The sequence below is a fragment of the Pelophylax lessonae genome (assembly GCF_965119305.1).
Source record: "Pelophylax lessonae genome assembly, chromosome: 3".
Lineage (NCBI taxonomy): Eukaryota > Metazoa > Chordata > Amphibia > Anura > Ranidae > Pelophylax > Pelophylax lessonae.
Genome location: NC_138770.1, coordinates 398,122,108 through 398,136,005, shown reverse-complemented (window position 1 = coordinate 398,136,005; position 13,898 = coordinate 398,122,108). Strand labels below are relative to the sequence as shown.

At 48.0% G+C, this 13,898-nt stretch overlaps 1 protein-coding gene across 3 annotated transcripts in view; it reads left to right on the top strand.

The window, feature by feature from the left end:
• Positions 1-13,898, top strand: part of CDK19 (cyclin dependent kinase 19) — a 420,668-nt gene that overhangs the window by 196,856 nt on the left and 209,914 nt on the right. For all 3 annotated transcript variants that reach the window (XM_082249930.1, XM_082249929.1, XM_082249928.1), the window contains exon 4: positions 8,399-8,539. In XM_082249930.1, the coding sequence (XP_082106056.1) occupies positions 8,399-8,539 (141 nt within the window). The remainder of the gene's footprint in view (positions 1-8,398; positions 8,540-13,898) is intronic.

The following is a 13,898-nucleotide window of genomic DNA, read 5'->3' as shown; positions in this document are numbered from 1 at the left end:
AGGAGACAAGGAAATCCAATTTAATTCATGCTTTAATAAAAAGGCAATTAAAAGTCTTAAATGGTGCTGTGCACACAGCTGCTAGTGAACCACTTCTGGACCGGAAGATTTTCCCCGTTAATGACCAGGCCATTTTTTTGGGATTCGGCACTGCTTTACTTTAACAGACAATTGCGTGGTCGTGCCATGCTGTACTCAAATAAAATTGATGTCCTTTTTTACCCACAAATAGAGCTTTCTTTTGGTGGTATTTGATCACCTGTGCGATTTTTTTTTTTTTGCGCTATAAACAAAAATAGCGACAATTCTGAAAAAACAAAACACAATATTTTTCACTTTATAAAACATTCCTCCCCAAAAAAAAATTAAAAATCTAATTTTTTCATAATTTTAGGCCAATTTGTATTCTGCTACATATTTTTGGATAAAAAAATCCCAATAAGCGTATTTTGATTGGTTTGCGCAAAACTTATTCGGGGAAAGATTTATGGCATTTTTATTTATTTATTTAATGGCGGCGATCAGCGGTTTTTAGCGGGACTGCAACATTGCGGGGAATGGATGGGCTTGTAAAATCAATACAGAGACCTGTGTTTCTAAATAGGAGGAACACAGGAGGTCTGCATTAATTCTTCACGGGGAGCGATCGCAGGTGCCCAGTGGCAATCACGGCCGCTGGCCCCGTGGATCGGCTACTGCGCTGGCGAGTGGGCGCGTGCACCCCCAGGATCGCCGCCGCGGACCGCTGTACAAGTACAACCATTCACGGAAACCTGCCACCGTATAACTGGTTGGTGGTGGACCCTCCTGTTTCCAGATTTTGCAAGGCAACCATAAGTTCCGGTTGAAGAGTCCCCGGCCTTTAAGGATCCGGCTGACAGGAAGGGGGAGGCTGTGGCTCACAATATGTACACTCTGACTGGTTCAGCAATGAGGCCGTTATTCACCATTGCCCTGGTTTTGCAAATTCTGCCTGAGTGGGCTGAGCTCTTACGCCATGACCTGGAGGGAGAACAGCTCTCGCCTGCCATTGCTGAGCTGGCAGACCAGCGGCTGCAGTTTATCTGTGATGCCTCTTTGGATGCAGCTCCCCTAGTGGCTCGGCTCTCTGTTTTGGCAGTGGTTCTTCAGCGTGTCTTATGGCTCAAATGCTGGTCTGCGGATCAGACTTTAAAAAGGCCTTGACTGATCTTCCTTTCCATGGAGATCGCCTGTTTGGAGCTACCCTGGATGACATAATTTAAGGTCTCACAGGGGGGAAGAGTACTTTTCTTTCACAGGCTACTAAGGGCAGGGAACCTCGTCATAGACATGGGCCCTTCTTCTTAGCTCATAAGAAGTTTTATTCATCCCTCAGGGTCAACTGACAAGGGCTCCAAGCCTTTCAGGGTATCTTCAGGAGGATCTAAACAAACCTGGTCTGGCAAGCCAAGATTGGGCTTCTCCAGACCCGTGGACAAGGCTCCTTCGGTATGAAGGTGCACCCTCACCCGTATCGGGGGTGGGGGGGCGTCTTAACTGGTTTCCAGACCCGTGGACTTCCCTAGTGCAAGACAAGTGGGTCCACAAAGTCTTTCAGGCTAGCTACAAGATTGAGTTTCGCTCTTGTCCCCCCCGGCAAGGTTTTTTTCCTTCCAACTTATGCCTGTCCCCAGACCGCTTACAGGGCCTCTTTCGGGTGTTACAAGACCTGTTCCTTTAAGGGGTGATTGTCCCGGTATCGACTTCGGAATGTTTTCAGGGTTTTTACTGAAACCCTTTTCAGTCCCCAGGAAGAAAGGCAAAGTGCATCCAATCCTGGATGTCAAGGCGCTAAACTGCTTTGTGCAGGTATTCAAGGATGCCTACCTTCACATTCCAGTATGTGCCAGGCAACAGCGTTTTCTCTGCTTTGCTGTGGGAGAGGAGCATTATCAGTTTGGTGTTACCCTTTGGTCTTGCCTCTGCTCCTCGGGTCTTCAAAAAAGTGTTAGCCCCAGTGCTAGCCTTGTCACGCCAATGGGGTATCATGGTACTGGGCTACTTGGACGATCTCCTTCTGCGAGCGTAGTCTCCCTCTGCTCTGGTGGACAACCTTGAGATCACAATACCAATTCTGCGGGAGTTCGGCTGGATTCTGAACCTTAAGAAGTCTGCTCTGGTTCTGTTCACGAAGCTGGACTATCTGGGCCTGACTCTGGACTTGGTCTTAGCCAGAGTGCTCCTTCCTCTGGACAAACTCCAAAAATTGCTGGCAGCAATTTGCCTCCTGCTGTCCAACAGATAGTCGCCCCTCCGGATTTGCATGCGGTTGCTGGGACTGATGGTGTCTACCTTCGAGGCGGTTCCATTTGCACCGTTCCATACAAGGTCCCTGGAAAGGGAGATTCTGACCAAATGGGACAAGACTCCCCAGTCTCTGGAAAATCAGATCCAAGTGAGTTGGGGAACGAGGGAGTCCTTAATATGGTGGCTTTGTTCTCGGGCGCTTTGGCTGGGAAAATCTTTCCTCCCCTTGTACTGGACAGTGTTTACCACGGATGCCAGCCTGTCCGGCTGGGGAGGCTTCCTCAGCAAGCAATCTGTTCAGGGGATCTGGACGCTGGAAGAATCAACACTACAGATCCGGGTCTTGGAACTCCGAGCAATCAGACTGTGTCTGGCACATTGGACGGATCGTCTTCAGGGTTGTCCAGTGCGCATTCAATCGGACAATGCCACGGCAGTGGCTTATGTCAATCATCAAGGGGGCACAAGAAGTGTCCTGGTGGCTCTGGAGGTAGCTGGAATTCTAAGGTGGGCAGAACGGTTTGTTCCAGCCCTTTCTGCCGTACACATTACCGGAGTGGAAGATTGGCAGGCGGGTCGCCGACGTTCCTTGGAAGCTTCCTCTCAGGGAGGATCTTCTGTCCCAAGGACTGATCTTCCATCCTGCTTTACAATCGCTGGCTTTGACAGCCTGGCTGTTGAACATAAGGTGCTGAAAGATAAGGGTTTATCTGGGTCGGTGATTCCTACCCTGTTGAAAGCTAGGAAATCTTCTTCTAGGAAGATCTACCATCATACATGGAAGATGTATATTGCGTGGTGCGAGTCTCTTGGGGTTCCACCAAGCTCCTTCTCGGTGGCTCGGATCTTAACATTCCTTCAATGGGGGGTTGAACAAAAATTGGCCTGGAGTTCCATAGTTCCAGGGGCAAGGTCTTGGCTTTCGCGGTCTTCTTCCAACAACCTTTGGCAACACACTCCCTGGTGTGTACCTTTCTTCAGGGTGTCCGACACTGGTTCCTCCAGTGCGGGCTCCATTGCCGCCTTGGTATCTCAATCTGGTGCTTTCGGTTCTCCAGAAGCCTCCCTCTTCGGGGGATTACCCCTGGTGATCGCCACCAAAAAGGTCGCCTTTTTGGTGGCTATCACCTCTGTGCACAGGGTGTCGGAACGGGCGGTGTTATCCTGTCGTTCACCTTACCCGGTAATTCACAGGGATAAGGTGGTTCTTTACCCCTGTCTGTTGTTGTTCCTTCCAAAGGTTGTCTGTTTTTCATTTGAATGAAGACATTGTGTTGCCTTCCCTGTGTCCCTGGCCTAAATATCCGAAGGAAATTGCCTTGCATACCTTGGATGTGGTCTGGGCAATTAGGGTGTACATGGCAGCTACAGAGTCTTTCATGAAGTCAGACTCTCTATTTGTGCTCACGGATGGACCTCATAAAAGGTTGTCCACCCCCTCTGCGACCATTTCACAATGGATCAGACACATGGTAATTCAGGCTTATTCCATCAGGGGTCCGATTCCTTCTTTCCTTGTCAAGGCACACTCTACTCGGGCGCTTAGTGCCTCCTGGTCTTAAAGTAGTAGTAAACTCTTTTTTTTATTTTTTACCTATAGGTAAGCACATAATAAAGCTTACCTGAAGGTAAAATGAATATCTTCTAAACGTGCATTGCTTAGGAGATATTCTAGCAAGCAACAGCTGGTGATGTCACCAGCACATGCCCTCTGAAGGAACAGCATACCCGTGCTCTTCCTTCAGAGCTGTGTGCTGCGACCGAGACTCCCGCACACATGCGTGGGAGTGATATCATTGTGGCTCGGACAATCAAATGGCCGGAGTCCCCGAATCTGGAAGGAAAACCAGGTGATGATGGAAGCCTCTGCATCTGTGACAGCACGCTGCTAGAGGGGTTCGTTTTAAGGATAGTCTTTCATCATGCCTTTACCTTGCAGGTGGAAACTTTTTTTTTTCTTTTTCTGACAAAGTTTACTACCGCTTTTTTAAAAGTACTAGTTCTGTGGCTGTCATGCTAATCTTTTAGCTTCAGTGCTATTACTGACCTAGAATAGGTATACAGATCAGGTAATCTAAATATACTGATAGTGTGTTGAGGATCATTAACTCCTAAAGTAGCTAGAGATAACCAGACACCTTACATTTTCAAAAGAAGGTTAGTCAAGGCAATCTGTGCTGGATGTACATTTACAGTATTGACACCTATACACTTTATATAATACCCTAGCAGTTTAACAGAACATATTTAATCTCTGCTTTAAATTATTTTAAGCATGTTGCTTTTTTTTTTTTTTATTATACGGTATCTCACAAAAGTGAGTACACCCCTCACATTTTTGTAAATATTTTATTATATCTTTTCACGTAACAACACTGAAGAAATGACACTGCTACAATGTAAAGTAGTGAGCGTACAGCTTGTATAACAGTGTCAATTTGCTGTCCCCTCAAAATAACTCAACACACAGCCATTAATGTCTAGACCCCTGGCAACAAAAGTGAGTACACCCCTAAGTGCAAAAATGTCCAAATTTGGCCCAATTAGCCATTTTTCCCTCCCCGGTGTCATGTGACTCGTTAAGTGTTACAAGGTCTCAGGTGTGAATGGGGAGCCGGTGTGTTAAATTTGGTGTTATTGATCACACTCTCTTATACTGGTCACTGGAAGTTCAACATGGCACCTCACGGCAATGAACTCTCTAAAGGATCTGAAAAAAAGATGTTGTTGCTCTACATAAAGATGGCCTAGGCTATAAGAAGATTTGCAAGACCCTGAAACAGCATGTTGGCCAAGACCATACAACGATTTAACAGGACAGGTTCCACTCAGAACAGTCCTCGCCATGGTCGATTAAAGAAGTTGAGTGCACGTGCTCAGCGTCTTATCCAGAGGTTGTCTTTGGGAAATAGACATATGAGTGCTGCCAGCATTGCTGCAGAGGTTGAAGGGGTGGTGGTTGAGCCTGTGTGTACTCAGACCATACGCCACACACTGCATCAAATTGGTCTGCATGGCTGTCGTCCCAGAAAGAAGCCTCTTCTAAAGATGATGCACAAGAAAGCAAACAGTTTGCTGAAGACAAGCAAACTAACGACATGGATTACTAGAACCATGTCCTGTAGTCTAATGAGACCAAGATAAAATTATTTGGTTCAGATGGTGTCAAGCGTGTGTGGCGGCAACCAGGTGAGGAGTACAAAGACAAGTGTGTCCTGCCTGCAGTCAAGAATGGTGGTGGGAGTGTCATGGTCTGGGGCTGCACGAATGCTGCCGGCACTGGGGAGCTACAGTTCATTGAGGGAACCATGAATGCCAACATGTACTGTGACATATATTGCAACACCAACTAATCTTAATATCCACATGGGCATATGTAAATAGAATAACAACCCCACTAGTGTGATACCGTTTATAAATAAAATCAGTCTTTTATTGCACTCACAAAACACATGCTTGATTAAAGCCCATCAAATCAAGTACATCAATCACATCAGGCTGGATGACTCCCACAACCATCCCAGGTACTCGCGACCTCTCCACGCTGAAGGAGTAAACTGCAGGGATGTCCGTTCGTCACCACAATGTGCTTCCGGTTGCCGTATGGTCAAACCCTGACATGTTTTGTAATTTCCGACTTTCTCAAAGGGGAAATTGAAAGGGAAGTTATTCTATTTACATATGCCCATGTGGATGATGGTGTGGTACTGAGGAGAAGGAGGACGTGTATCTTGTTGGGAAGGACGTAATTTGAATGCAGAGGATTTGTCTGACCCGGAATAAAGAGCCATTGTAAAAAGCGAGTAAGCCCTGTCCATGAGAGTGGGGGGGGGGGGGGGGCAGATATCTCTGGTGAGTGTCCAATTCCCTTGGGGTGATCAGCACTCTGGTGGAGGCTTAGAAGGTGTTCCCTTTTTATAGAACTGCACAAGTGGGACTTTTGGACTTTTTTCTCTCTCACCTTTAATTTGGAGTTGATCCAGATATGGGCTCTTCTTTGTGATGACACTTTTGTGACAGACTGTTTCCTCCACATTACACTCTCCTGTGTGCAATTAATTGCTTATGGGCCATTGTATTTAAAAGTTATACTATATGTTTATATGACCATTATGTGATTGCGCTACTGATGCCAGTTTCTCTATTAAGATTAGTTGGTGTTGCAATATTATTCATTTTACTCTAAGTAGCATTAATCCACCTTAAATTGGGAATTCAAGTGTGGATATCCCAGATAGGTGGTCCGCTTTCTCTTTTGAGTGCAGGGGACCATTACAATTCCTTTTTTGTTTGGTACTTTACATGTATTGTGACATACTGAAGCAGAGCATGATCCCCTCACTTAAGGAAGACCACTGCCTTGCTAAAGAAACTGAGGATAAAGGTGATGGACTGGCCAAGCAGGTCTCCAGACCTAAACCCTATTGAGCATCTGTGGTGCACCCTCAAACGGAAGGTGGAGTAGTGCAAGGTCTCTAACATCCACTAGCTCTGTGATGTCGTCATGAAGGAGTGGAAGAAGACTCCAGTGTCAAGCTGTGAAGCTCTGGTGAACTCCATGCACAAGAGGGTTAAGACAGTACTAGGAAAATAATGGAGGCCACAAAAAATATTGACACTCTGGGCCCAATGTGGACATTTCACTTAGGGGTGTACTCAGTTTTGTTGCCAGCAGTTTAGACATTAATGGTTGTGTGTTGAGTTATTTTGAAGGGACAACAAATTTACACTGTTATACAAGTCGTACACCCACTACTTTACATTGTAGCAAAGTGTAATGTCTTCAGTGTTGTCACATGAAAAGATAAAATAAAATATTTACAAAAATGTGAGGGGTGTACTCACTTTTGTGAGATACTGCATATACATAATATTTTTTTTGCACCTTCTCTAAAATGTTGTTCTTATGAATGTGTTATCCTTGATCTCAAATAAGGAGGAATGTAAATAAAGACAGGGACATGTATAGACATCATACTGCCCTAGGCACACTTTAATGATGACACCCTTTTTTACAGGTTCTGTGTTTTGTGTCTTGATTATTTCAATAAAACCTAATGCTAGAATTTACTATTAGATGCATCATGCTGTCTGCTTTATATTAGGAGCTACTTTGGAATTGTACAGACCAAAAAAAAAAGAGAAAGAAAAGATACTTTTACTTTAATATTTCTGTCTTTTTCTTTACAGTATATAGAAAGGGGTAGAGAGGAGGCCAATTTACGTGACAATGCATTTCTTTTGCAATGCTGGGAGCTCACTAGCAGGCAGTGTGTGAGCACCCAGCATCTTTAGGTTCAATTCATACTATGTACTGTGCATTATAGCTCAATGCGCATAGAGCAGACTATTCTTGAAATTGGGCTGCCATAGACGTGGCAAATATAGCAAAGTAGCTTATGCATCTTTTGGAACTTTGCGTGTTTTTAACTGCCCATTTTGCTACATTTGGGTTGCCATTAACAATGAATGGAACCACAAGCACAACACACATTTTTTACTTGTTTTGTAAAGGCACACAAAATTGCATTTAGTGCGAATGCAGTCATACTGTAATCATGGCTGTTGGTAACAACAATTTTGCAGTTCACAAAAGCATGCATCCCCAATACCATGTATCCCCTCCATGAATTCTCATGTACTTGCTGAGGCTTTAGTCGATGCACCAGTTGGATACATGTCCAAATTCTTGAGTGCGTGTATGTGCACTTTACTAAAAAAGAAAAACAAACTAAAAAAAAAACTGTAGATTAACATCCTATAGTGAGAATGCACTGCCACTTAGGATGTAGATCTTTGGCCTTTAGTTTATAAGGGGTTAATAAGGGGTTGTGTTAATTCAAACACAATAAGGACCTGTGTAGATGAGCATGCTTTTTATATTAGAGATCATATAATATATATGATATATAAGCTTATATTTGAGATCAGTGTGAGATGCTTCTGACCTGCTTCTGGCCTTCTAAGCTGCTACAAGCTTCTTTTGCCTTCCTTTTGAATTGCATGGGGAATAATGCAATTCTTATGCAAACAAGTGCCCTGAATCTTCTCTACATCTGCTTCAACAGGCTTGAACACCCCAGTAAAAGAACTGAATAATAACTTACCAGTATTGCACTTTTATTTCTAGCATATCATCAAGTTTCATCGTGCCTCCAAAGCAAATAAGAAGCCCATGCAGCTGCCTCGATCAATGGTCAAGTCTTTGCTGTATCAAATCTTGGATGGAATTCATTATTTGCATGCAAACTGGGTGCTGCATCGAGACTTGGTATGTAAAAAAATGTAATGTTTAGTGCATAGTAGATAATTTCACATATATTAATGAATATATGTTAACCTGTTGTGTAAAACTAAAATATGCAAAAAGGTTTATGTACTATTTTATTTTTGCTACAGTTTCATAAAAAACAATGGCATCACCTTCGGATTTAGCTATACCCTGCTAGATGTGTAGAGTACTGTAAGACAGATTTTTAAAATATTGATAAAACAAATGAACCTGCAATGAACTATGTATATTGTCAAAAGTATTGGGACACCTGCCTTTACATGCATTTGAACTCTAATGGCATCCAAGTCTTAGTATGTGGGGTTCAGTACAGAGTTGGCCAACCCTTTGCAGCTATAACAGCTTCAATTCTTCTGGGAAGGCTTTACAGAAGGTTTAGAAATGTGTCTATGGGAATGTTTTACCATTCTTTGAGAAGCGCACTCTGCGCAGGACTCTGTGCAGGCCAGTCAAGTTCCTCCACCCCAATCTCGCTCATCCACGTCTTTATGGACCTTTCTTTGCGCACTGGTGCGCAGTCATGTTGGAAAAGGAAGGGGCCATCACCAAACTGTTCCTTCAAAATTAGGAGAATGAAATTGTCCAAAATGTCTTGGTATACTCACGTTTTAAGAGTTCCCTTCACTGGAACTAAGGGGGGTCAAGCCCAAATTCCAAAAAACAACCCCACATCATAATCCCGCCTCTACCAAATGATTTGGACCAGTGTAAAAAGCAAGGTCTATAAAGGCATGGATGAGCGAATTTACGTTGGAGGAACTTGGCTGGCCTACACAGAGTCCTGACTTCAACCCGATACAACACCTATGGGATGAATTAGAGAGGAGACTGCGAGACAGATCTTCTCAGCCAACATTCGTGCCTGACCTCACAAACGCGTTTCTGAAAGGATGGTTAAATATTCCCATAGAGGGGGGCGTGGTCTGGACATGGACGGCTGAAGCTGTGTTTCTCCCGAGCTCCGTGCCTGTCCGTCCTGTACCCAGCCGACGATAGCTGCTGACGCCCGGAATGCGGTCTGCGAGACGCCGAAAGACCAGGGGAGCTTCGGGACACTTGACCACCCCTCGCCGGACACCAGTGCGGGGAGATATCCAGACTTTTTTCACTTCTCCCTCGACTCCCGCTACTGCAGCCAAGATGGCGGCCACGCAGCAAGCCGCGCTACATGGAGCAGGCTCCCACCCAGCCTCCCCTGCCTCCTCTGCAGCGTCGGAGTCCCTGTCGGATACTCCGGCTGCATTCTGCCCGCCCGGACCGAGCCCATCACTGCTATCCAACCGGCTGGAGGTAGACGCAGAGCTCCGGGCCATCCTCCGTGCCCTGCCCAGCAAAGCAGACATTGAAGCGATCGTGGGCCGCCTGGAGGAGACTCACCGCCGTGAGGTCACAGAGGTACGGGCGGAGGTGCAGCGGGTCTCTGACCGGTTATCGGCGGGGGAGGAAGCAGTGAGCGCTATAGATAGACGATTAGTGGCCCAAAAATCGCAGGAAGAGGTGACAGCTGCTATGCAGATCCACATGGAGGACCTGGAAGATCGTAGTAGACGCAACAACGTCCGCATCAAGGGGCTCCCTGAGGCCACGGGCCCGGAGGATCTTGCAGCGACCGTGTCAGCCATTTTTGCCCAACTATTGGGAGAGTCCTTACCCCCGAACCTTGAAATGGACCGTCTGCACAGGGCGCTGGGCCCCCGCTCCTCTGATCCTGACAGACCGCGGGATGTGTTGTGCCGACTACACCGATTTGCCCACCGCGAACTCATTATCAGGAAGGTCTGGGATGTGGGCCCCCTGGACTTTGACGGGGCCACTTTGAAGATGCTCCCGGACCTATCCAGGGCTACGCTCTATCGCAGGGCGCTGCTCCGGCCTCTTTTGGACCTAGCCCGCAGGAATGGTGTCACCTACAGATGGGGATATCCTCTCACCATCACCTTTCGCAAGCCCAATTCCTCCTTCACGCTGCGCTCCCAAGCTGATCTACCTACTCTGTTCGCTTTCTTAGACGTGGAACCCATACAAGTACCCAACTGGCTTCTTCTGTTGCCGAGATCATCGGACCGCCGGGCTGTCACCTCGGGAGGCCCCCTTGGCTCCCCCCGCCCGCAACGTTCTCGGCGCGGCTCTCGGCCTCGGGCCCCGGAGGCGCCCAGGGAACTGTAACAATGTCTCCCCACTTTTCTCTTTTACAGGTTGAGGACTGATGCCGCCTGGACTATTGGATCCTCCCGTCTTCTCCCTGCTCCTCGGATGTCCCGGCGGATCAGGTTTGCCCCTGGCTTCTCCCCCCCCCCTCCTCCCCTCACTGCTTGCCGGGTGCACTGACTTGGGCCCTTCCATTCTTTTGCATGTAGTAGTGCTGCTCCACTTCTGGCCCTGCTCGCCTGCCACCTGCATTGGAAGACTATCTGCCTTGCTACACACTTCTCACCCTGGGTGTTACTGGTGGAGGGTGCTGCTGGGGATGCTCGATGTATACCTGGGGGAGGGGGGTGGAGTGGCATGAGGGGGACAGTTGCCGGTGATGGTGGGGATTGTCCATGGAGTGGGGCTGCTCGATCTCACTGCTATGTCATTTCATGGGGACTGGACGCCCTGGACTAGAGGGGGCGGTAGTGCTCAGGGACGTCCCCTCTTCCCCTTTTGCGCGGCTCCCTGCCCAGGTTGGGGTGCGGGCGGGAATCCCCCCGGGTATGACAACGGGTGGTGGGAGGGGGCTATCGGGATATGAGTGACCCTTACGGTTCTCCGCCCGGTGGGCCGGGTGGTCCAGACTCCCTGGTTCCTGTATAGACTGCCAGACGGACGGGGTCCCCCCCTGCGAATTGTCGAGCCCCTGTGGGGGTGTCTGGGTTCCGGGGGGGGGGTCCGTACTCCGCCTGCGGTCCACTATGTTCCTTATGCTGAGCTGGGGAGGATTGTTTACAATGTCTGCATTTTGGGTCTTTTACGTACTATATGTTCAATTTTATAATGCATTTATGTTTATCACCACTCATGGGTTCACTCCGACTGGTATATCCTGGATTTTGGGTTTTTTCATTGTCCTTTTCCTTTTCTACTGATGTGCCTTATTCTTTATCTCCCAAAGCTGATCTGACCTCCCCTTCCTGTTTCCAAGCGTTCCTCCACTTTTACAGGTGTTATCAATCAGGCTGGGCGGGTTGGACGGCCGGTATCGGGCTTCTTGGACTGTTCCGTCTCCACCCTCGACCCCCAATAGGTTAGCGCTCGGTGGCCAGGTTGCCTACCGGCGTTAGTGCAGAACTTCTGCTCTTTTAGTCCCTTTTGGACCTTAGTCTACTTCCCCATCTTTTCCTTCCCCCTTCCTCCTCAAGTCTTTCGTGTCCTGTTTACCTTGCTGTTATTCCCTCCCCTTTTACCTACCTTGTCTTCTTTGTTTGGGAACCTTTCCTTCGTAGGTAACAGACACCGTGCTGGGCCATGAATGCGATTCGCGTAGTTTCTCTGAATGCAAAAAGGCTTAACATCCCGGAGAAACGACGGGTTCTCCTCAATGAATTGCACCGCCACAAGGCGGACGTGGCATTCATTCAGGAGACCCACTTCCGAGACGGCCGCCTTCCATTCCTCGGAAATCGCTTTTACCCGCTCACGTACCATGCAACCAACGCTGTAGCGAAAATCTAAGGGGGTCTCTATTCTCCTGTCTGCCAGAGTACCCTGGACCTGTGACGACACGCTACTGGACCCCGCAGGCCGCTACCTCTTCCTCAAGGGGTCCATTGGCTCCTTTCGCCTCACTTTTGCATGCATCTATGCCCCAAACGAAGGGCAGGCCTCCTTCCTGGTGGGTGTCATGGAGAAACTGAATGCGTTTCGGGATGGACAGCTGATCATGGGAGGGGACTTTAACATCCCCCTAGAGCCGACGGTGGACACTTCCTCGGGGGTCTCTTCGATCCCTCATGGGATTAGAAAGAGGTTCCTCCAAGCACTTCACGGCGCACAACTGGTGGATGTCTGGAGGCTCCAACACAATGGGGAACAGGATTACTCTTTCTACTCGCCCCCTCACGGGACATATTCCCGCATTGACTTTTTTCTAATTCCTCACCGCCAACTCCATGCTGTGCAAAACACTGCCATAGACTCGATCACCTTCTCAGACCACGCGCTAATTTCCATGACTTACTGCCTGGCGGAAGGGTCGGAAGGCGGCACTAAGATTTGGCGACTTAGTGACTCGCTACTCCAAAACACTGAGGTGCATGAAGAGGTCCAGCGAGAGCTCACAGAATACTTTCGGGTGAATGTCCCGGAAGACTGTGACCCCGGGATGATATGGGAAGCCCACAAAACGGTGGTACGTGGTCTCTTCATTAAGCATGGCTCGCTACTCAAAAAGCTCCGTCTACAACTATTGGAACAACTGTTGGGCGAGATTCACGATTTAGAGACGAGACACAAACGCTCCCTCTCTCGGGAGGCGGAGTTGGAACTCCGCGCGTTACGTCAGAAAGTACAAGACCTTCTCTACCGCCAGAAGTCTTACCTTTCAGGGGATAAGTGTGGCCGATTGTTGGCGGCTTCCGTGAGGGCGCAGAGGTTGGCGAATTACATTCCTCACGTACAATCCGCAGCAGGACAACGGGTTGTGCTGCCGCGACAGATCGCGGCGACATTTCGAGACTTCTTCTCCAACTTGTATAACCTCACCTCCTCCGCGACCCCCACATCTTAATTAGATGACTACATAGCGTCCGCGCACCTGCTGTGCCTCTCTACAGACGAGAAGGACCAACTGGAGGCACCGATCTCTTTATCAGAATTGCAGTGTGCTCCTTTAAAGTGGGCAAGGCACTGGGACCGGATGGCTTTACACTCCCCTACTATACTACATTCCTTCCGACTCTCGGCCCCCACTGGTTGGCCTGGCTCAACCTCTTGGGTTCCAAAAGCTCTACCTTCCCACGGGACTCCCTTGGTGCTCACATCTCGCTTATACCGAAGGAGGGGAAGGACCCTTCTCTATGCGGGAGCTATCGCCCGATCTCCCTCCTAAACGTGGATTTGAAGGTCTTCGCCAAGATTTTGGCAAACCGCATTGGGCCATACATGACCCGCCTGATTCACTTGGATCAGGTAGGATTCATTCCTACTCGTGAGGCCCGCGACAACACCACCAAGGTCGTGAACCTAATCCACTTCGCACGGACATCTAACACCCCTTGTGTGTTTCTTAATACGGAGGTTTATGACCACCAGTCTGCAGTCTATAGGTCTTGGGGAAACCATGCTCTCATGGATTGGGCAACTCTACTTGACAGAAATGCAATGGCGTTCTGTCAGACCCTTTCCCTATTTCAAATGG